This window comes from Meriones unguiculatus, chromosome 14, assembly GCF_030254825.1.
Source record: "Meriones unguiculatus strain TT.TT164.6M chromosome 14, Bangor_MerUng_6.1, whole genome shotgun sequence".
In the NCBI taxonomy this organism is placed as follows: domain Eukaryota; kingdom Metazoa; phylum Chordata; class Mammalia; order Rodentia; family Muridae; genus Meriones; species Meriones unguiculatus.
Window position 1 is genome coordinate 64,623,987 of NC_083361.1, and position 23,741 is coordinate 64,647,727.

Consider the following 23,741-nt stretch of genomic DNA (forward strand, 5'->3'; position numbering starts at 1 on the left):
ACTTCTCTTTCAACAAAGACCATTGAAGAAAACCACAACCAACAGAAAATGCAGAGTTGTGGAGCTGAGTCCCAGACGGTACATCTAAGATACAACTCCCACACCTAAGGCTCAGAGATCGTTGTGGGAAAAGGGGGTGCAAAGATTGTCAAAGCCAGAGAGGGCCAGGGAGTTTTCTGTGAGGCTGTGTCTCCTAACGATCTCAGAAGACACACCTTTAAAGTCTTACCAACTCCTCTGCCTAAACATGACGTGAACAAGAACAACAGACGTGCTAATGCGGCCAGGGAAAGCCCAGAAGGGACCAACATAGATAAAGGACTGTAGGCAACAGAGGAACGTTGAAAGACGGGGAAATAGTCTTCCCCAGGGAAGAGAACGCCAATTGGCTATCAGATATCAAATGATTAGCCATTAAAACATACTTACAAGTAGCATTGTACAGACTGGACAGATTATATATAGTAATATATTTTCAGACAATTTAAAAAAGGTCATGAATTTGAAAAAGTGCAAACAGTGGTATATGAGAGGGTTTGGAGGGAGAAAACAGAAATGGGAGAAATGATGTAATTGTTTTAGAATCTCAAAAAATAAAATAAATACTTTTAAAACTTTTTTTTTTTTATTTTGAGACAAAGTCTTGTTAAGTTGCCCCGGCTGGCCTTGAACTCTCGCTCTGTATACCAGGCAGGTCTTGAAATTGTCAGACTCCTACCTAGCCTCCCAAGTTTCTGGGATTATAGGCCTGTTACACTAAGCAATAGATGCTTTTCTTATAGTTTTTATTCCTGCATTCACTGCATGAAGTAGGGAATATAATTTTAATGTACACTTTAAAGATGAAAAACTGAGTCACAAGGAGGTTAAGTATCTAACTTTGATCCAAAAGCAGGCAAAAGAGTCCATGTCAGAGACAGCTCCAATTGCTAGGGAATCCTTATGAAGACTAAGCTGCCGATTAGCTACATATGTGTAGGGGGCCTAGGTCCAGATGATGCATGCTCTTTGGTTGGTGGTTTAGTGTCTATGAGCCCCCTTGGTCCTCAGTTGACTCTGTTGGTCTTCTTGCAGAGTTCTTGTCCCCATCTAGGTTCTCCTGTTCTTCCCCTAACTCTTACAAGGGCACCCCAAGCTCTGCTTAGTGGTTGGCTGTGTTTCAGAATCTGTTTCGATCCCCTGCTGGGTAGAGTCTCTCAGAAGATAGTTTATACTAGCCTCCTGTCTGCAAGCATAGCAAAGTATCATTAATAGTGACAGGGATTGGCGCTCTCCCATGGAGTGGGTCCCAAGTTGGGACAGTCATTGCTTGGCCTTCCCTCAATCTCTGCTCCATCTTTATAGCTGCACATTTGTAGGCAGAGTAAATTTTGGTTTGAAGGTTTTGTTGGTGGGTTGGTCTCTCCCTCCTCCCTCCATTGAAAGTCCTGCCTGGCCATTTCAGTCTCTATATCCCCTAATGCCAGAGTCACACCCATGTCCTCCCAGAAGCCAACCCTTTCGCAGATCTCCAGCTTGTCTCAGAGATGTTCTCCCACCCCTTTCACTTCCCACCCTCTCTCTCCCGGCACCTGATCCTCACCCTTGTTCCCCTTTTCACCCCCTCTCTCACCCAGTTCTCTCTCTTCATCCATTTCCACAGTCTATTTTATTTCCCCTTCTGAGTTAGATTCAAGCATCCTCCCTTAGGCACTCCTTGTTACTTACCTTCTTTGGGTCTGTGGATTGTAGTATGGTTATTCTGTAGTATGTGGCTAATATCCACTTATAAGTGGGTGATGCCATCTGTATCTTTAACTCAGGATGATATTTTTCTAGTTCCATCCATTTGCTTGCAAACTGCATGATTTCCTTGTTTTTAATAGCCAAGCAGCATTCCTTTGTGTAAATGTACCACATTTTCTCTACCCATTCTTCAGTTGAGGGACATCTGGGTTGTTTCCTGTTTCTGACTATTACAAATAAAGCTGCTATGAACATATTTGAGCAAATGTCCTGTGGCATGGTGGAATATATTTTGGGTATATGCCCAGGAGTGGTATAGCTGGGTACTGCATGTCTTCTGGACCTCTGCCCATAAGTACTATTTAGAAACTAGTTTTTCAATAGTTGTTTTCATTTAAAACTGTTTAACTGCTTATGATCATAAAGTTGACAGATTAAAATCCTTTCTACTATGAATCTCTAAGCAGTGGTTCATTTTTTTCTGGCATCTAGTTCTGCAGAAAGAAGTATAAGCAAAGAAGAGAGAGAGAGAGAAAGAGAGAGAGAGAGAGAGAGAGAGAGAGTGTATGTGTGTTACATGTATGACAAGGTTATTTATACATACTCACAGTGCCCATAAGGAAACACACACACACTTAATTTACAGGTCCAAATCCAATTCTGTTCAAGGAAGGGCAGTAGTGTCAGGTTTAGAATAATAACACCATGAAACATGGGGCCAGGCTTTACCATGAATAAACTTCATCTATTAGGAAGAATGAAGGCAAGGAACTGGACAGAATGTGTGCAGAGGGCTTGGATGAGGTCTCTGGGCTCCCAGAATGGCTTCGTTTGATCCTCTCCCTATTCATGATAGAGCAGCATGGTCTGAGAAATGATGCTGAGTGTATAGGTACCAAGGCAGCTTGGGGAAGTCAGGAGCCCTGGTATTTGAACTTCTTAACCTCTGTCCTATGTATGTTTGACCAGGGTGAAAGAATATGACAAAATCTTGACATTTTCTCAAAGGGAGAAGGACAAAAAACTTGGGGGTACTTATTAAAACTTAGAAGTTTGGCATTAAGGCAGGTCATTTAATGTGGGAGTGGGAGTAGGATTAAGTAAGGATTATGGCTGTTTCAGACTCATGGACAATATGAGGCAATGATATTGAGGAGAGAGATTCAGATAGTTTTGGGTGGACGCTTGATTGATGTTCTATGTTATTTTCTTGGACAAGAGGTTTGTGAAATAGTAAAAGTTATGTTATTGTGGATAGTAAATCCTAAGGGTTGGGTGATTTTGTTTATAAGTTTCAAAAATCATGTGACTGCAGGTCAAATTTTTTTTTTCTCTTCATCTTTATTTCCTTCTCATCTTCTGTCTCCTTTCCCTTTTTCTTTTCATTATTTAGTAGCTTTTCTCTCTTTCCTACCTTTCCTTTCTTACTCCTCTTTTCTCTTCCTCTTCATCCCCGCCACTCCCAGTTTTGTTTTGTTTGTTTCTTACAGTGCAGGCTGGCCTTGAGGTCACTAGGCATCCAAGGCTGGCCTCAAGCTCAGCTCTCTTCCTGTCTGCCTTTGGAGTGTTGAGCATGTAGGTGTGAGCCAATAGGCTCAAGTCCAGGTTGAATTTCTGTGCGTGGAAGAAAACCCACAAAATCGTGTGGTTCTCTTTGTTCCTTGACACATTTTTCCCCCCACAGGTTTCAAATATTTCAGTACTTAAATATTTATAGTTAGGCTGTTTCCATAAACTTCTTTTAGAATATTTTTGTTTGTTTTCTCACTTATTCATTTTCTGTTTCTACTGTAGCAAATCAGCACAAACTTTTTGGTTTAAACAAGATTAAAAAACAAAAACAAAAACAAAAAAAACCTCAAACTAGAAGTTGGGCAAAGACCAGAGTATTAGAATGTGCTCCTTTTGAAACCCAAGGGGGTCATTTACGTGCCTTTTTTTTAGTTTCTGGATGCCTTTTGTACTCCTCTGTTGATTGTTCCGTCCTCTATCCTCCATGCCAGGCTAGAAGGCTGGGTTTTCTTTGGTTCTCAGCACCTAGGCAAGAGTCTTTGCTTTTAATCACTTATAGTTATATTGACTCTAACAGGATAAGGCAGTATAGTCTCCTTGCCTCATGAAAATCACCACCTTAAAGTCTCCGTGCCCAGTTAAAGTTAAGTACTTATGTGTTCTATAGATGAGCACATGCATGTTTGGAGGACATAATTCTGCCTATGTATAAGCATTTTCTCTACACTACACCTTGTCATAACATAGTCACAAATGTCTTAAATATTCTCATAAGACTAGTCTCTCTCTCTCTCTCTCTCTCTCTCTGTGTGTGTGTGTGTGTGTGTGTGTGTGTTTCGTCAAGGGAAGAGGGAACTTGTTTCTCTTTTGCTCTGTTAATATCTACCTGATTACAGGGAAAACTTGAGATCTTAAGCTGGTGATCTTTGTTCACTAGTGCTCCTGTGCTGCAGTGGGGCTGGCTAGCCCTCTTCAGTTGTTCAAGTCACTGAAACCAGACTGGAGTCACAGGGCATTTCCAGAATGTGTGCAAGTAGTCCCCTTGTTGTGGTTAATAAACCAAGGACCATGTATGGATATAACCTAGAACCTCCACTCAGATGTAGCCTGTGGTAGCTCAGTAACCAATTGGTTTCTCAAAGTGAGGGGAACAGGGACTATTTCTAACAGGAACTCAATGACTGGCTCTTTGGTCTCCCCACCCCCGAAGGGAGGAGCAGTCCTGTTAGGCCACAGAGGAGGGCTTTGCAGCCAGTCCTGAAGATACCTGATAAAACAGGATCAGATGAATGGGGAGGAGGTCCCCCCCATCAGTGGACTTGGAAAGGGGCACGGTGGAGATGAGGGAGGGAGGGAGGGAGGGACTGGGAGGGAATGAGGGATGGGGACATGGCTGGGATACAGAGTTAATAAAATGTAACTGATAAAAAAAAATAAAAAATAAAAAAAAAAGAAAAAAAAATATCACTAGAGGTCTTAAAGGTGTCCTTGTTTCAATGGCTTTCTCATCTTTTGTGTAATGCTGTGTTTTCAACTAGTATTTAAATATTTAAATCTGGAGGTATAGTAGGAAAAGACAATTGTTTTTTTTGTATAAGTTTTTTGTTAACTTAGCATCCTGTGGGTAAACTGTCTTTTGTTATTCTTCAAGAGGACCAGCTGTATTCTGTGTTGCTGGGACTCATGGTCTCCAGTGTTCTGGGTAGCTTCTGTCCTCATGGTAATCACACTTCATGGTGATAAGAAGAACAATTTATGTCCTTGCTTTTTTACTTACAGTGCAACTTGCAAACAAATATGTAGTGCAGATATGTGCAGAAACAACGCTGTCCTTTCAGCCCCACTAAACCTCTCCTAAGAACAGCCTGTCATCACTCGGTGCTCCATACACATCAGACAGATTGGGTTGGCAAAAACACTTCCAATAATTACGAGATTTAGTGAATGAAAGGTATTTTCCTGTTTGAACTATTAAATAACCATTAATATATGCATGCTTGTTTTGTTTCTGTTCTAGACTCATCTTGAAATTCTGGAAAGAAACATCGATCCTAGGCAAGTCTACTTCCGGCAGGATGTTCTCTGCCAGACATTGGGAGGGAATCCTTGTCCGCTGGTGACTATCACTGCCTTCCCTGAATCTAACAGCGCTGAACATCTGGAGCAGTTCCGTGAGTTAAACGATGACCTTTTTCTTGCAAATTTGGCTTGGAGGCCCCTCTGCCTTCTTGGGAACACTTCTTCCATTTTAGAACAGTGGTTCTATAACTGATTGGGGATTTGTCTATCTTGATAAAAATATATCACTGAATCTTTTTGATATGACACAAAGAGTAAATGTTAATGTCATTCTGTTGTTAAAGAATGGGGAAAATGAATTGCTGTCAGGGATAGGAAATGACCTGCTAGAATACAGAGCAGATCATCAGAGATGCTGACTTCCTTGTTGAAAACAGAAGCAGGCCTCTGAATCACATTTTCCTATCCTACTCCAGGCTCTTCATTCTCCATGCATGGTGTACTGTGACTCTTAGTCAGTATGGGAAGGAAGGAAGCAGTCTTTGAGCCCTGGCTGATGAATTCTCTTGGTAACCTGAGTACATGTATCTGAAAGTCTAAGGATAGAAAAGGATGTAGCCAATAACTCAGAGCAAAGTCAAATCAAGAGCACATATAAGCACATTGACATTGAGACACATGTGGATACATATGCAGTCATATAGACATACAGGCACAGACACAGACACCCCAATATACAGATCCATCATGCCCTTTTAATACTAGAGTCCTGAGTATAAGTGTGGCCAACTTATTACCTTCAGACCTCCGTGAAGCAAGAGAAACAAAAGTGAATGAGGAATGATTTGCAATAAAAAGAAATTTGGACAATGAAAGAAAAGACCAGAGAATAAGAGCTGAGCTAATTTATCCCCAGAAAATAACATTGTACCTTATGAAGGGCTAATGGTATTCAGGTGACTCTTGGGTGGATAGGAAATGTAATTTCTCACACCTCATCAGCATCTGACAATGGATGCTTAACAACCTGGCTAATCAACAACTGATTATCCCATCTGAATTAACGAGGCTCTAAAATACCTTAATGAATAGTAAGGGATTTTTAAAAAGTTCTCTTATGTGTTTTATGCATTTAAGAACAATTTCCCAGCAGCCACAGAGCACTCTACTTGGCAGATAAGCAGAGTTTGGGAGTTGAAGGTAGTAACCCAGGGCAGTCTTCACTGAGTTTATTTACGTAAGTAATTGTTTATTTATGTAAGGAGATAAGGCTGTGCTTTCCAACTTCCTTTCCTAAGGAGGAGAACATAAAAGGCACATGAAAATATACATTTATTTTAACTAATCTTATAAATAGCAAGCATAAATTAGCCCCTATTGAGTCATAATTGGAATTTTCTTCCCATTTCTTTCTCTTTTAATTGAACTGTTTCTTGCAGTTTGGGTTTTAGGGCACTTCCAATCCTCTGATAAAATATTATTTCTGCTTGCTATTTATGTGGTTAGTTTAAAATGTATATTTTTACATTTATTTTCCTGATTAGAAGAACCATGGCTTTGTTTGATTCCTATCTTCCACTGTCACCAGCATGGATTTTTTTTTTTTTTTTTTTTTTTGAGATAGGGTTTCTCTGGGTAACAGAGCGCTGGCTTTCCTCGTCTTGCTTTGTAGACTCACAGAGATCCGCCTGCCTCTGCCTCCCAAGTGCTGGGATTAGAGGCATGTGACACCATGCTTGGCTTGGAATTCTTGAATGACTAGTTTCTACCAGGTACTTGTGACAACACGGAAGGAAATTAAAGGCCTTTGACTAAGTAAGCCATGTCAGGCACAGAAAGACAAATACCATATAATATTATTTATATGTAGAAGCTAAAAATGTTCATAGAATTATATATTCTATTGGTAACTTCTTTTAGTCAACCTGACCCAAACTGTAGTCACATGACAAGAGGAAACTTCAACTACCTGCATTAAATTGATCTGTGGATAATGGGGGCATTTCTTAATTAATGATTGATGCAGCAGGCCCACCGCACTGTGGGTGATGCCCAGATCGTCCTGGGTTGTAGAAGAGAGTAAGCTGAGAAAGTCAAGGAGAGCAAGCTAGTAAGAAGTGTTCTTCTGTGGTCTCTACTTCAGTTCCTGCCTCTGGTTCCTGCTCTGTTTGCATTCCTACCCTACTTCCCTCAGTGATTAGACAGTAAACCAAAAACAAACCCTTTTTCTTTTCAAAATTGGATTTGGTCAGTGTTTTATAAAAGTAATAGAGAATCAAGCTAACACAGGCTCAAGAAGTATTTTCAAGAGTCAGGGAAGAGTACTGGGGCAAGAAAGGAGGGAGGGGATGGCTTGTGGGTATGGCAATACTATTGGATAGGCAGAGAAACTTTTAATCCTCCATGCTGCAGAAAGATAACCTCAGCTGGTAGTAATTCAGTGTAATAGTTGAAAGTAGGCAGTACAGAAAGTTTTGAAAATGCTAAATATTTGAGGTGTTTTATACATCAAAAACTTTAGTCAGATCATGACTCAGTGTAAACATACTGAAATCTTACACTACCTCATAAATATCCATATGTTGCATGTCTATTAAAAATGTAGAAAAATTAAAAATTAAGGGCCTCAGTACACAATAAATAAATAAGTTTTGACAAGGGGCCCTGCATTTACATTTTGCAGTGGGCCTTGCAAATTTGTGTATCTGATTCTGAGTGATCCAAGGTTAACTAAAACATAGAGTTCACTGGTGCTTTTCTATATTATCATCTTATTTCTTCAGATTATGCAAGAAGAGGTCTAGCCCGTTTTGCTCATTCACTCACTGAGAAAACAAAGCATAACAAAAAGCAAAACCCACCTCAGTTGAGTGGGTTATGTGGCTCTTAGTTAGGGTTTCTATTTTTGTGATCAAACACCATGGGGGAAAAAAAAGCAATTTGGGAGAGGAAAGGGTTATTTCAGCTTACAGTTCCACATCATAGTCCATTGCTGATAGAAGCCAGAGCAGGAACTCAGGGCAGGAATCTCAAAGTGATGTAGAAACTGGAGATGTGCTGCTTAGTGGCTTGTTCCTGATGGCTTGCTCAATCTACTTTCTTATCGGCTCAGGACCACCGGCCCAGAGGTTGAATAACCCCCATGTGAGCTGGGCCATCCCACATTCATCATTAATCAAAACAATACCTCACAGACTGGCCTATGAGCCAATCCTACAGGGGCATTTCCTTAGCTGTGGTTCTCTCTTCCCAGCTATAACTTGTGTCAAGCTGACGTAAAATGAGCCAAGGCGGTGTCTGATTATTATCTTTCACTGAGGGGATTAATTTCCACAAACCCCATTTTACAGGTGTGACAAATGGGACCTGAGGAGGCGCAATATTGTGACCGATGGTAGTGCCAGATTTCCAACCTTGTTATTTTGACTCCAGAGTCTACAAAGAAAATGTGTTGACTCTATCATCATTCCATGCTTTAGTATTCTGGTTTCAAGTTCTGAGCAGGACCTCCCTCTGTTCCCTCTTATACCCTGTAATTTAATAGGAAGTAGGGTAGTAGTTGGGGCAAGTCCTACTCCCTTGCTGCTTACAATGAGTTTTATTTACATTTCTCTTCCTGGTGGTAAATGTAGGTGTTTCAGGTACAGGTGCAGATAGGCACAGAGAATATTCTTTTGACTTGAAGATCTTTCCTTAGGTTCTTCACACCCCAATAAAGATCTCAGATTGCAATATCTGGGTTTAAATGTGAGGAGACAGACTAGCACAGCCATATAATTGATTTTTTTGGTTATATTTTTATTTTAAAAATTTATGCACATATACAATCTATCCTGATCTTATCCATCTTCTACCTCCCTACCAAATTCTTCTGGGACCTTCCCAGCACATCTCTTTCCCAACTTTATCATTGTTTTTAGCATCATCATTATATTTAACCACTGAATTCAATTCATATTGCCCATATTCACAAGGCTGTAAGCCCATTGCAGTGCATAAATGCCATCCCTAGGTCTGTAAAGTAAGAACAACCCAACACAATATAAACACTGTCTACTCCAAAGTGCAATTAGCCATGCCTGTAATTCAGAAGTAAAACCACTTAAGCTCCTTTGAACCAGAGAATGTGATAGATTGATTTAGAACACAGTGAATGAGCCAGAGTCTCAAGGTTCTTCGCCTCGAGGCCTCCCTCCAGGTGAGCTTAAATTGTCTCACTTGCTTCTTCCTCCAGGAGAGACTGGGTCAGCTTCAGTCAGGTGTGGGCTGTTTAGCTGTGATGCAGCCTGCTTCAGGTTCAATGGCTGCCACTCACCTTTTCTAAGGAGGGATTTGTGCACTGAAGGGTTTTCTTTCCACAGTGTAGGATTATCGCTTGAGTTTTGTTTCAGAAAACCAAATAATAGGAGCATGGCTGTGGGGCCCAAGGAAAGTCTCCTTCCTGAAGACCATTTCCCTTGGCCATTGGTTGTAAATGCCCAGACCTGGTAATTTTTGAAGACAATTTATTGATTACTTTTACTTCTTTCTTGGGTGTAGAATCCAGAGAGTCTCCCAGAAGCATTTTTTTTTGTTGTTGTTGTTTATTTTTCAAAAGTATTTTTCTTTTTTTTTTTAAGTTATTTTCTTGGAATGATTTTGCTCTGCTTTCTTTTTTTTATTTTATTTTATATAGTTTATTTTATTTTTTTAAATTTTTTTATTTTTCTTAAGTTTTCTTATTAGTTACATTTTGTTAACTCTGTATCCCAGCTGTACCCCGCTCCCTCATTCCCTCCTAATCTCACCCTCCCTCCCTCATCTCCTCTCTGCCCCTTTCCAAGTCCACTGATAGGAGCTTTGCTTTCTTAATAAATATACTTTTGGTGCAGTTCTCACCAGATATACTGGCTCTATATTTCATCTCTGCTTGGATTCTTGAGCTTGGTGCTTTTCTAAAATGTTCCTAAGAGAAGATCAAGGCTTTGTACCCGAGATTTAAACCTTCAGAAGCAAGATCCTGGCAGATCTTCAGAAGTTTCACTCATATCTATCCTTTTCAGTGGGACAGTGGTTAAGAAGTCTGAGAAAGTGCCAATGAAGTCATTATGGAAATAAGCTTCAGGAAAAATTGATGATGAAAGGGGCCCTTTACAAGACAAAGAGCAGCTCAGCTTAGCATCCTGGCTCAGGACTGTGAGGCATTGGGAAGTCCTCCACATTCTTTCCTCAGCTTCATATTCAGTTTCTTAAAAAAAGAGACCTTCAGTTAGTGCTACTCATATGCATAACTCATATGCGTATGGATGTAGGGCCATCTACTGCTGCAAACACATCTGAAGAAGATAGACTCTTCCCCCAGATACCGTCAATACTAGTGATATTCCCTGAAGTGTGTGCGCGTGTGCATGTGTGTGTGTGTGTGTGTGTGTGTGATAGTGTCCCATTTATAGCTGAAAACTCCGAAGGCACTCTATGCATTTTGACCAGTTTTAAGTCTCTGTATGAACCACTATCCACAGCAAAAATATTTTCTGAGGAGGACTAAAAGCATCACTAACCTATTGGTAAATAAAGTATTTAAAAGGTAGCTTGGTGCTATGTCCATTTAGCAAAATAATCCTTGTAGGTTCTTTCCTTGGACCCATGGGTTCCCCAGCCACATGTTCTTGGTCAGGCTTACAGAACCAGGTAAGTGTTCTATCCTGTGTAATGGGCCTTAAATACAATCAGAAAGCGTTTGGTTACTCCTGTGACACTGGAACACCTATTTCCTCCACAGGTGTGTTTGGTGAAGTCAATCATAATTTCAGCTCACAGGGTTCATGGCTTAGTGAGCATGTTGGTGCTTTTTCTCCCACAGCAAGCTGCAAAGCATATTCCGACACCATGAAAGCTAGCAGGAGGGGTGCTTCCAGCTCAGTGCAACTTGATTTCTCCATGTCCTGTGATCAAAGTATCTGGTATCTTCAGCAATAAAGTTTTACTCTAGAATTCCAGTGGCAACCAAGAGCAGTGGGAATAGCCTGTCTTGTTTTAGGGGTTTCTGGAGCTCCCCTTACTAATAGTGTATCATGCCTGGCAGTGGGCTTTCTACTTAGCAAACTATGACTACTGGGAAGAACAACCTCTCTACCCCACACCCCACAGCGTAGCTCCATTTAAACACGCACACACTCACACACACACACATGCATGTGCACATACCCACATAATATTTCTCTCATGTGAGATTATAAAATATTTATAAAATAGTAGGTTTCCATATGGCTTCTTCGAACATCCTTAATGTTAGTCATCCTTTCTTTCACCTTCTCCTCTAACCTATCATTCTATCCTCCTCCCTGCTTAAACTTTCCCCAGCATTATTCCCCATTCTCCCTTCAAACATCACTCCCCTCTCTGAAGATCTTTCTTGCTTTTGCAATGGCCCTTTCTAGTTTTCTGGCTTCTATAGCTACTGCAAATTAAGCATATGATTCAATCGTTTTGAAGCTATGTTCCACATTTGTGAGATAAATGAGGCATCGGTCTTTCTGTGTTTGGGCTCTTTCACCCAGTATCATTTTTTTTCAGTTTCATTCATTTTCCTTCAAATTTTACTTTTTAATGTTTATTTCATGTGTATGGGTGTTGTATTAGTCAGAGTTCTCTACAGATATAGGACTGACAGAATTTATGAATATACATGGGAAATATAAGAGTGGCTTACAGGCTGTGGTTTGACTATTTCAACAAGGGCTGTCTCCCAATGGAAAGCCCAAGCATCCAGGAGTTGTTCTGTCCATGAAACCGAATGTACCATCTAGTCTTCAGTATACACTGGAATCCTAAAGAAGTAGGCTCCAAGATAAGTGAAGAAAAAGAAATGAACTTGCCAGCCGGAGTGAAGCAAGCATCAAAGAACAAGCACTTTCTCCTTCCACGCCCTTTATGTAGGCTGTCATCAGAAGGTGTAGTTCAGATATACAGTGGATTTTTTTTTCTACCTCAAAAGAGCTGAAGTTATGGTAGGACTTTCCAACTGAAATGGTTCAATTATGAACAGTCTTTCACAGGGAATCCAGTGCTTGGGTTTGGTTAATTCCAGATGTAGCCAACTTGACAACTAAGAAGAGCTATCACTTATGCTTTGCCTATATGTACGTCTGTATACCATGTACATTACTGGTATCTGCAGAGCCCAGAAGATGACATCGGATCACCTGGAAATAGAGCTATAGGTGGTTGTGAGCCACCATGTGAAGGCTAGGAATAGAACTCATGTCTGTCTGGAAGAATAAATCATGTTCTTAATTACTGAGCCATCGTTCCAGCTCCAATTTTATTTTTCTTTATAGTGAAATAAAATTCTATTGTGTTATAAGAAATCATCATTAGCCAGTCATTAGTTGGTGGAAATGAAGGCTGATTCCATTTACTAGATATTATGAATAGAGCAGCGATGTACATGATGAGCAAACAATTATGTAGTAGAATAAAAAGACTTTGAAGATGCGACCAGGAGTCAAATGTTCATTTCTAGCTTTCTGAAGAAATTGTACACTGAGTTCCACAATAGCTGTATGAGCTAGCACTTTCACCATCAGTGAATACTTTTTTTTCCTCTCCCCACATCCTTGCCAGCATTTGGTGTCATATGCTTTTTTAATCTTAGCCATTCCGTCTGGAGTAGCATAAAAGAACTCAGTGGCTGGCTCTCTGATCACCTCCCCCTGGGGTGTGCAGCCTTGCCAGGCTACAGAGGAAGTCAATGCAAATAGTCCTGAGGAAACCTGACAGGCTAGGGTCAAATAGAAGGGGAGGAGGACCTCCTCCATCATTGGACTAGGGGAGGGGCACGGGGGAGAAGAGGGAGGGAGGGTAGGATTGGGAGGAGATGAGGAAGGGGTACAGCCGGGATACAAATTGATTAAATTGTAATAAATGATAATAATAAAAAAAGAAAAAATAATGTACCATAACATAAAAAAGTCTCAAAGTAGTTTAAATTTGCCTTTGCCTGTGGGCTAAGGATGTTGAACACTTCAAAATGTATTTCTTAGTCTTTTGTATTTCATCTTTTCAGAACTGCCTGTTACTTTCCTAACCCACTTTTATTTTTTAAATTTATTTATTTATTTACTTTACATATTTATCACAGCCCCCTCCCTCTTCTCTCAGTCCCACCCTCCCATCTTCTTCTTCCTATACTCCCTTTTCCTTCCTCTCAGAAAAGTGGAGCCCCCGCCAACCTGCCCCAGCACATCAAGTTGCCTCAGGATCAAGGCCATCCTCTTCCACTGAGGCCCAACAAGGAAGCCCAGCTAGGGAAAAGTGATCCAAACACAGGCAGGAGAGTCCATGTCAGAGAAAAACCCCACTCCAATTGTGGACCCACGTGAAAACTAAGCTATCCATCAGCTACGTTTGTGTAGGGTGCCTAGGCCCAGTCCTTGCATGCCCATTGGTAGTCTCTGTGAGCCCACATGGTCCAAGGTTAGCTGACTCTGTTGCTCTTCCTGTGGAGTTCCTGCCTGCTTAGGGTTCTTCATCCCTTCCCCAACTCTTCTGCAAGATTTCGCCTTTGTTTGGTTGTGGGCCTCTGCATCTGTTTCAATCCCCTGCTGGGTGTAGCCTCTCAGAGGACAGTTATGCTAGGCTTCTGTCTGCCAGCATAGCAGAGTATCAGGGGTTGGCTTTCCTCCATGGGGTGGGTATCAAGTTGGGCCAGTCATTGTTTGATGTCAATCTCTGCTCCATTTTTATCCCTATACACCTTGTAGATAGACAGGGTAAATTTGGGGTCAAAGGTGGTACCCCCTCCCTCCACTGGAAGTCCTGCCTAGCTATAGGAGATGGCCACTTCAGTCTCCATATCCTCTGCTGTTAGGACTCTCAGCTGGAGTCACCTGCACATCCTCCCAGAAGCTTTACCTGTTTCCAGGTTGTTGCAGAGATGCCCTCCCCCATGGGTTTCCTTCCTCTCTCCCACCTCTCACCCCCCCACTCTCCTACAACCTTATCCCCACCATCATGCCTTCCCACCTTCTCTCCCACCCATTTTTCTCATTTCATCCACTTCTGAGGTCTATTTGATTTCCCCTTCTGAGTGAGATTCAAGCATCCTCCCTCGGGCCCTTCTTGTTACTTAGCTTCTTTGAGTCTGTAGATTGTAGAATAGTTATCCTGTACTCTATGGCTAATATACTCTTATAAGTGAGTACATACCATGTGTGTCCTTCTGTGTCTGGATTACTGCACTCAGGATAATATTTTCTAGTTGCATTCATTTGCCTGCAAATTTCCTGATGTCCTTGTTTTTAATACCTGAGTAGTATTCAATTGTGTAAATGTGGATTTTCTTTATCCATTCTTCTGCTGTTTTCTTCGTGTTTAGATTTTTGAATTCTTTGTGTATTCTAGACATAAATCCCCCGTCACATATGTAGATGGCAAATATTCTTCACCAGTGTGTAGGTTGCCTCTTCCCACGATCAACAGTTTCTTTCTCTATTTTTCATTCATGAGGTCCCATTTGAGTTGGTCTTATTTCCTGAAAGACTGAAGGACTGGCTAGATTTTTATTCAGAAAGTCCTTGGCTGATACAGAACCTGAAGCACTCTCCAATGCTTTCCATTAGAAACTGCAGAGTGTCAGGTCTAACATTGAAGTTTTTTATTCATTTGTAATTGATTTTTTTTGTGCAGACTGAGAAATGAAGGTCAATATTGATTCTTCCACATGTAGATATCCAGTTTTTCTAGCATCATTTGTTGAAAATCTGTCTTCCTCCAAGGATTCTCTGTTAAATATCCATCAAGTGTTAGTATGTGAACTTGTATCTGGGTTCAAATTCTACTTAATCACTCCAAGTATCTGTTTTTGTTTTTGGTTGTTGTTTGGTTGGTTTTTGTTCCGGTATCTTGCTGTTTTTATGATGTAACTCTATAGTATGACTTGAAATCATGAATGGCATTACCTTCAGCAATATTTTCATTTGTTTAGGAGAGTTTTGGCTGTCCTTGGTCTTGTGTTTACATATGAGTCTTAAAGAAAAATTAAAAAACTGCATTGGAATTTGGATGGAAGATTCTATTGAATTTGTAGATTGCTTTTGGTAGGACGGCATCTTCTGGTTTTCTAAAGTTTTATATAGATCTTTCAGTTCCTTGGCTGCATTTATTTAATGGTATTTTTGAGGCTATTTTTTTTTCAATGCAGTTTATTCAGGAACCTTGAACAATCCTCGGACCCTGGGGAAAGCCAGCCCACAGCTTCAATAGTCTCTGGGTAGCCAACCCAGGCGTGCCACGTGGGCAATGCAGATAGGTCCACATACATGGAAGCAAGCCAGATCCTCAGCCTTAGCCAAATGTGGAATTGTTCGTGACAGAGAGCACTCACCATCGGGAAGGTGGAAGGCAGAAACCAGCTCCATCTTTAAGGCATAGCATTCCGCAGCTCTCTACAGTTCCCCCTTTTTGTTTTAGACGCATCAGGCAAGAGTAGAGGTCTGATCTCTGATATTAGAAATAAATTGGGATTTTGTACCGATGTTCATTTAGGTGTCATCCACCCAAAGAGCATCAGACCCGTCCGATACCTTTTTCTCAGAGGCGGGACCGGGGGCATCAACCTGCATGCAACCAGACATGCTCTTCTCTGGGTCGAAAGCGGCTGACCCTGAGTGCAGTGCTTAGTTTGAGGCTATTTTTTAAACCTTTTTATTATTATTATTAATTACACTTTATTCATTTTGTATTAGATTATGACTAAGTTTCCTTCTTCATCTTTTGAAATGTATGTGAATCCTGCCCTTAAGTCTATTTATATAGTGAATTGTATTTATTTATTGTATTATTGTATTTACATATGTTTAATCATCTCTGTATTGGTGCCATCTTGATCACGACTGACGATCTTTTGGATGTGTTATCAAATTTGGCTTGCAAGTATTTTGTTGAGAATTTTTGTATATTTGGAGATTTGCCTATAGTTTTTGTTGTTGTGTCTTTATCTGATTTTAGTATTAGGGTAACACTGGGACTGGAAAGAAAGATTGGAAGTGATTTTTCTTTTTCTATCTTATGGAATATTTTGAGATGCTGTGGTGTTAGCTCTCCTTGAAGGTCTGGTAGAATTCTGCATGGAATCCATCTTGCATTGGGTTTTTTTTTTTTTGTATTTTTTTTGGGGGGAGGGGAGTAATTTCTGCCTTTATCTTAGTGCTTGCTGTAGGTCTGTTTAAATTATTTACTTCATCTTGCTTTAACTTTGATATATCCTATGCATCAAAAATTTGAGAAGTTTCTTATGGATTTTCCAATTCAGTGGAATGTAGTTTTAATGTCCTCATGTTTTTCTGAATTTCCCCAGTGTCTGTTGTAATGTATCTTTTTCATCTCTAATTTTATTAATTCATGTCTTTTTTTTCTTTTTTTCATTTTTCGTTAATTTGAGTAAGAGCTTGTCAACTTGTTTATCTTTTAAAAGAACCAGTCTGTTTTCACGAATTCTTTGTATTGTTTTGTTCATTTTTGCTAAATTAATTTACACCACAATATTTGTTATTTCTATCTGCTGCCTTTAGACTTGGTATGGTCTTGTTTTTGACAGTCTCACTATTTGTTTGAGTTATCTTTGATTTTTCAGTATTGGGACTTAAAGCTTAAAACTACTTTCATCATGTCTCATAGATTTGAATATATTGTGTTTAATTTTTATTTAATTCTTGGAATCTTAAAGTTTTTTTTGGGGGGGAAGAGAACTTTTGTCTATTCTTTTTTTTTTTTTTTTCAATGCAGTTTATTCAGAAACCTTGAACAATCCTCGGACCCTGGGGAAAGCCAGCCCACAGCTTAAATAGCCTCTGGGTAGCCAACCCAGGTGTGCCACGTGGGCAATGCAGATAGGTCCACATACATGGAAGCAAGCCAGATCCTCAGCCTTAGCCAAATGTGGAATTGTTCGTGACAGAGAGCACTCACCATCGGGAAGGTGGAAGGCGGAATCTTAAAGTTTTATTCTTGATTTCATCAATGAAATTGACTCTGTCATTCGAGAGTGTATTGTTCAGTATTTCTATACTAAATATACTGTATGAATATTCTATAGTTTCTATTGTTATTCATCTTTATCTCATTGCTATTAAGTAAGATATAGGCCTTTAATAATTTTCCTAAATTTGTTCATATTTGCTTTGTGTCCTAATATGTGCTCTAGTTCAAAGAAGGTTCCATGGGTTTCTCTGAAGGATATGTACTCTTTGATGTTTAGATGCAATGTTGTCTAGATGTCTGTTAGGTCCATTTGATCTATGATGTCAACTCAAATATTTATTTATTCATTTTTTGTCCAATTTTTTTGTCCAACTCATTGTTTTGTCCAATTGTCCAATTGTTCATTTTTTGTCCAATTTTTTCTAATCATGAGAATATGGTATTAAATTTGCCCACTCTGACTGTGTTGGAATAATGTGTGGATTTAAATCTAGTAATATTTACTTTATGAAATTGAATGAGCCTGTGTTTGGTATATATAAATTACAATTATAATATATTAGTATCTCTCTGTGCTGTATAATTTCTTCTTGAAAGATGGCTCCATTGATTAAAATGAAATGCTCCTCTTTATCTCTTCTGATTAGATTTGGCTTGAAGCCTATTTTATCATTTGAGTAGTAATGCCTACGTTTTCTCCTGGTTCCATTTGCTTAGATTGCCTTTTCAACCCTTTACTCTAAGGTTATGTTTATCTTTGATGGTGAGATGTATTTCTTGGAGGCACCAAAAAGGAATCTGTTTTTTAGCTCTATCTGCTAGTTTGTGTCTTTTAATTAAGGTTGTCTTTTGATTAAGGTTAGTTTTCAGAGTTATTTTTGAAAGGTATGCGTTATCTGTTGTTTTTGTCAACCTGACACAAGTTAAAGTCATTGTGAAAAAAGGAACCTCAATTGAGACAATACCTCCACTAGACACTGGAAACTCCATTTGTCATTTTCTGGATTGATGATTGATGTGGGAGGGCCCAGCCAACTGTTGGTGGCACCACTCTTGTGCAGGTGGTCCTGAGTTATATAAGAAAGTTAGCTGGAGCAAATCAGTAAGTATTGTTACTCTATGACCTCTGCTTCAATTACTGCCTCCATGTTCCCTCAGATACGGAGTGTACAGGCTTGTAAGATGAAATAAACACCTTGTTCTTGGAAGGCAGCTATGCTTACCCCTGTACCACCAATGCCACACCAAATGCCTTGTTCTTTAAGTTAATTTTGGTCATGATGTTTCATCCCAGCTAAGACAATGTCTATTGCTTTCTGTTATTTTATTTTTATTGTTTGGAAATTTTTAAGTTGCATTTTGTTTAACCAGTGTCTTAAGCATCATTCCTCTCCACCCCAGTCTCTTGAATGTGTTTATATTTCTTTTAAATCTAAAGTATTCTGCCCAGTATCATCTTTAGGAATGACTTGATGGTCTTAAGTTCTTTTATATTTCATAGAAACTGTTTATTTCACCTTTAGTCATGACAGTTTTATTGGGTATGTCAGACTGGGTTTGGCAATTGTGATCTTTCCAAATTTAAAATACATAATTTTAAGCCCTTGCTTTTAAAATTTTGGTTGAAAATCAACAGTTATTTTGATGGGATTGCCTTTGCATATGATTTGGCCTATCTCTCTTGCAGCTTTTAATATACCTTTTATCGGGGGGGGGGGTCTGTACAGTCTATATTTTAAGTATAATAATTTGCTGGAGTTTCTTGCTGGTTCTTTTGGTTCAGCATTTTATGTGCCTTGATGAACTTTTTTCCCCTTAAGTTTGGAAATATTTTATTAAAATATTTTCTATACTTGTTGAATGAAACAATTTTTTGTGTGTCTATAATCGTAGGTTTTGACATTTCATGATGTTCCAAACTATTTTATATTAAATATAGTGCATTCTACTGGTGATCTCTCCCATAAAATTTTTATCTGATTTGTCATTTGTTTTTCATCAATTTGGTTTGCTTTTTCTTCGTTATTTCTCTCTTTTTTTGGATTTATTTTATATAACGAATTGACTTTCTTTTATTCATTCAGCAGTTTGCGTCTCTTAGAAAATATTCATGGGCTCTTCAAGTTATTTATATTTATAATCACCTATTTGAATTCTGCATCTGGAATTTCACGTAAGACATTTTCATCAGGAGCTCTAACTTTCTTTTCTGTGTGTGTTTCCTGGGTTTTACTCACCTGAGTTAGATTATTAGTTAAGATTTTTGTTGTTTTAGGGTTTACTTGGTTTACTTATTTATTTATTTATTGAGACTGGGTCTCACTATGTAGCTTCAGCTCTCCTGGGACTTGAGTAAGAGCAGGTACTATCCAGCAGTCAACCCTCTCTTTTAACAAGGTAGCAGTTAACTACAAAATAGACATAGGTTGGGAGCTTATTGGTTTAGGGCGTAAAAAGACCCAAGTACTATGCATGCCAATACATTAGTTATTGTGGGCATGTGTGGGAGTAAAAGACGTAAGTGACCATTAGGTGATCAGTTATAGATATTAGATTGTTGGACGGGAAGTTGAGGAAAGGAGCGCACATTGGAGTGGGAATAATAGAAACAAAGGAAAAATACAGGGTGGAGATTGTGGATCTTTTGATTAACAGTGTAACATAAGGTGGGGTTAACGCCATGCACTCATATGTAGTGACAATTTTACAATTTTGGTTTCTTTAAAAAAAAACAGATAAAAATTATAAGAATGTGCTTTAATTATAATCCCAAGTGTGGGCATAAGGGGCTGCTTCAGACTGTCTACAGCAGCTGATCATGGTTTCTTCCTGTTTTCTAGAAGGGTGGTTTTGCCAGCTGCAGATAATTTTGGCAACTGTGTGATGTTTGTAATTCCGGGAAGTGCTAGAGTCAAGATAGGTGTGGTTGGTAGTTGGTGCTCTTCCAGGGGGGTTGTTCGCAGTTTGTTAGCAGTCGTGCTCAAAGAAGAAATATAAGAAGGAAACTAGTTTCAGGAATCTCTCTCTCTCCCCTCTGTCCTTCTTTCTCTCCTACCTAGCGTTAGGGGAGTAAAACAAGGGAAAAAGAGAAACCCACAAAGTAGCCAAGACTGGCTACGCTCACTCATACATTATAAATCTAGCTAGCCTCTGGACTTTGGGAGGTATCAAAAGAAGAGGCATGCCTATGGGAAAAATAGAAAGGAAGAAAAGAAAAACAGAAAATGGAGGAAAAAAGAAAGGGGACGGAAAGACACATAGAAAAACAAAATGGTAAAAGATGGTAACATTAGGGGATCAAGTTATCATTGGCCTGGGGTGTTATGTGGGTTGGGAATCCCTGGAGTTGTCAGGACAGCTGTGTAGATATACGATAGTGAAATCACGTGCATGGGTGCTGATTTCGTTTCCTTGGTGCATTTGTTGCATTTTCCCATCTCTGGCCTGGGCTGTACTGGATACTGATGTTTGTCTGTTCTCTTATGAACTCTCGCTCCAGTTTTATGTGGAGGTTTTTGTTGGGTCGGGGGATGTATGTGGGGTGGTGAGTTGTTTCGCTCTGTTCTGTGAACTGAGGGCATGCTAGGCAAGTTTCTTCCCCCCCCCCCCGTGGTTGTGGGAATACAGTAGGGTTGCCAGCAAAGGGGCTGTATGGTACCCACAGTTTGTTCAGGGGTTTTGTTTAGTTCCTATAGTTTTGAAGGTCCCTGTTGGGTGCTATAAATCCCCACCAGTGTAGCTTTTGTCAATTTCCTGCTAGAGTTTCTTTTACCAGCTTGCAATTACTTCTGAGTCTACTGGATTTTGCAGCAGCTGCCTTGATTGTAGTTTCCACAAGAAATCCAGTGTGATAATAGAGAAAGTTTGTGGGTCTGATGGTAGAGGAAGTCTGATGGTAGGAGCCATTGACATAAATTCTGGAAACTAACAAAGCAGCTGATTTGTCTCCCTAACTATGATCATTCTCTCATGCTGACATGGCTGTAGGTCATCATCTTGCTCTGAAGTCCAGCTTGCTGCTTTTTTAATTGAAATGAATTTTTTTCCTATAATATATTCTGATAACAGTATCCCCTCTCCCAACTTCTCCGAGTGCCTCCCCACCTACCTGCCTACCCAACTCCATGCCTTCTTTCTCTTTGGAAAACAAACAAGTAAACCAAAAGACCAAGCAAAGCAGAGTGAAAAAAAATAAGAAAGAGAAAGCACAAGAAACACACACACACACACATACACAGAGTTGGTGGGCTGTCACTTTTTAAACAAACCACCAAATATCTCTTGTAACTGCTCATGCTAAGTTGTCTAGGAGGCCTTAAACATCTAGCCTGCCTAACTCAGACTGCTGAAGAGTAGAGTTGACAAGCCCATGCTCCTCGGTGGTAATGACTTTTAAGTTGGGACCTCCCTCTACTTCTTATCTTCATTTCCTTTTCACAGATGACTTCTCAATAAAGCTCATAACCAGCCTTCTCCCAGGAGAGCAGAGAGAGGCCACTTAGCGAGGAGACTTCAGCCCACCAATCCATGCTCTCCATCATCCTATACTTTTTTCCCCCTCTGTTTCCAGAGAAATTTCTTTAGAAATGTTCATGATCAAAACATACCACTTATTGAAGACTGCCAGCATTTTGTTTAACTCTTCCACTTTTTCTGCATTCCCTCCATAATATCGCATTCTGAAGAATCCATTTCTGTGCAGAGAAATCTGAGACCCATTTTACCCTGTAGATTTACGTTTTGGCAATGGATGCATCTTTCCTCATAAACATTTTGACCAAATTCAACATATATACATACACAAACATGTATACATTTATATGTACACACATGTACCTGCAAGCAGTCCTTAGAACATTCTCTTGACTGTGAGAGTATTGTGAGAGGGAATAATTACTTTATAAACCTTCTTTTTGGGGAGGGGGGTAGGACATGTTTTCTTCTCGTTAGCAAGTCCCATTCTGCTCTTGCAAAGTCACTGTTGGCTCACCGGATGGTGAGAAACCAAGCAACAACAAAGGTGCTTGAGGGGGTGGGTATGCTATTTTTACAGCTGAGGCACCTCCACCCTGCACTTATTATAGCTAAAAGAGCAGTGCATAACCTTTACATGTCTCTGGAGGTGAGATAATCCCACTCTGTTGCCTGGGTCTCCCACAGTTAGCATGCTGCTCTTTCCAGGGAGCCTAGGTGGAGGGATCTGAGGAGGCTGCACTTGTAGTTGTTAAAGAATACCTTTCCCTTTTCGTTTTTCTTAAAATTGTTCTTACAAAAGCAATGTTCTATTCAGCCTGCCATTATGCTAAAAGCTTTTCCCTGGAAGACAATAGCTGTTCTCAGAAGAAAAAAAAAGGTTTATATGAGGTCCCAAGGGTGTAATGAGCTACCACAAGGCACCTGCCTCGGGTTGGGAGTTGTCACTTGTAAGTGGTTTTAAATTAGAACCGAGTGGAAAAATACATGGTTACAGACTTTCCCTTTTGGCTTCTTTGCAAATCATTTTCCATCGTCTCTGGCCTTTGTCTGTTTTTGAGATGCATGATCTGGTATGGAGGACAGAGCTTTCTGTTAAAGAGAGCTACGAGTGACAACAGTTGTGATGTATAATAGAAACTCCAGTCAAGTGAAAAAGCCTCTCAGTCTTGGAAATTTCTACAAGATTTTATTTTGAAACCTCCCAAAGACATGTGCAATCAAGTACTGCTATGGACCCACTGGATTTTAGAGCGGAAGTGGTCCACTTTGGCTACCTTAGCTGGAGAAAAGAAGAGGCAGTGCTAGATCTCAGATGCCTGGCCTTCTTAAGCCTTCTTTTACCCTCTGTAGGGTGTGCTGTTATCATTATCATCTGGGTGGGGAGCATACAGCATGCAAGCAGGTGCTGGAGCAATGGCTAAGAGGTACATCCTCATCCATAGGCAGAGAGGGAGAGGAACTCAGCCTGGCATGGGCTTTTTGAAACCTCAAGCCCCATCCCCAGTGACACATTTCCTCCAACAAGGCCATGTCTATTCTAACAAGGTCACATCTCCTAGTCCTGATCCTTCTCAAATAGTGCCACCCTCTTATGACTACACATTCAAATACATGAATTTATGAGAATCATTCTTATTATACCCACCACAACCAGGTACACTGTAATGGGATGGGGAGGAGACATATAAAGTAAGTCCAGTGGAGGCAGAGAGAAGAGAAGACTTATCACAGACAGATTTATATACACAAGGAACCCTGTTTAAACACCACGAGCGCAATACTGTCATATTGACAGAACTTCAAAGAAACTGCAGTTGGAAATCCAAAGGTATTAAAGCACCTTTGAGACTCTTCCTTGAGACTATACAAAAGAGAGTCTGCAAACACACCAAAACCGATCTGCACATATAAAAATCGAGACTCAACAAAATATTGCTCTTGTACCACAAACTTGTACCATGATATTTAGACCAGTTGAGTAGTTTTTTGTTACATCCAACTTTGGCCATGTTACGTCAATTAAAGGAAGGTGTGGTGGTTTGAATAGG

General features: G+C 39.9%; 1 protein-coding gene across 7 annotated transcripts in view; it reads left to right on the forward strand.

The window, feature by feature from the left end:
* Agbl1 (AGBL carboxypeptidase 1) overlaps positions 1-23,741 on the forward strand; it is an 887,605-nt gene that overhangs the window by 118,145 nt on the left and 745,719 nt on the right. For all 7 annotated transcript variants that reach the window (XM_060367383.1, XM_060367384.1, XM_060367380.1 and 4 more), the window contains exon 16: positions 5,255-5,408. In XM_060367383.1, coding sequence (XP_060223366.1) covers positions 5,255-5,408 — 154 coding nt within the window. The remainder of the gene's footprint in view (positions 1-5,254; positions 5,409-23,741) is intronic.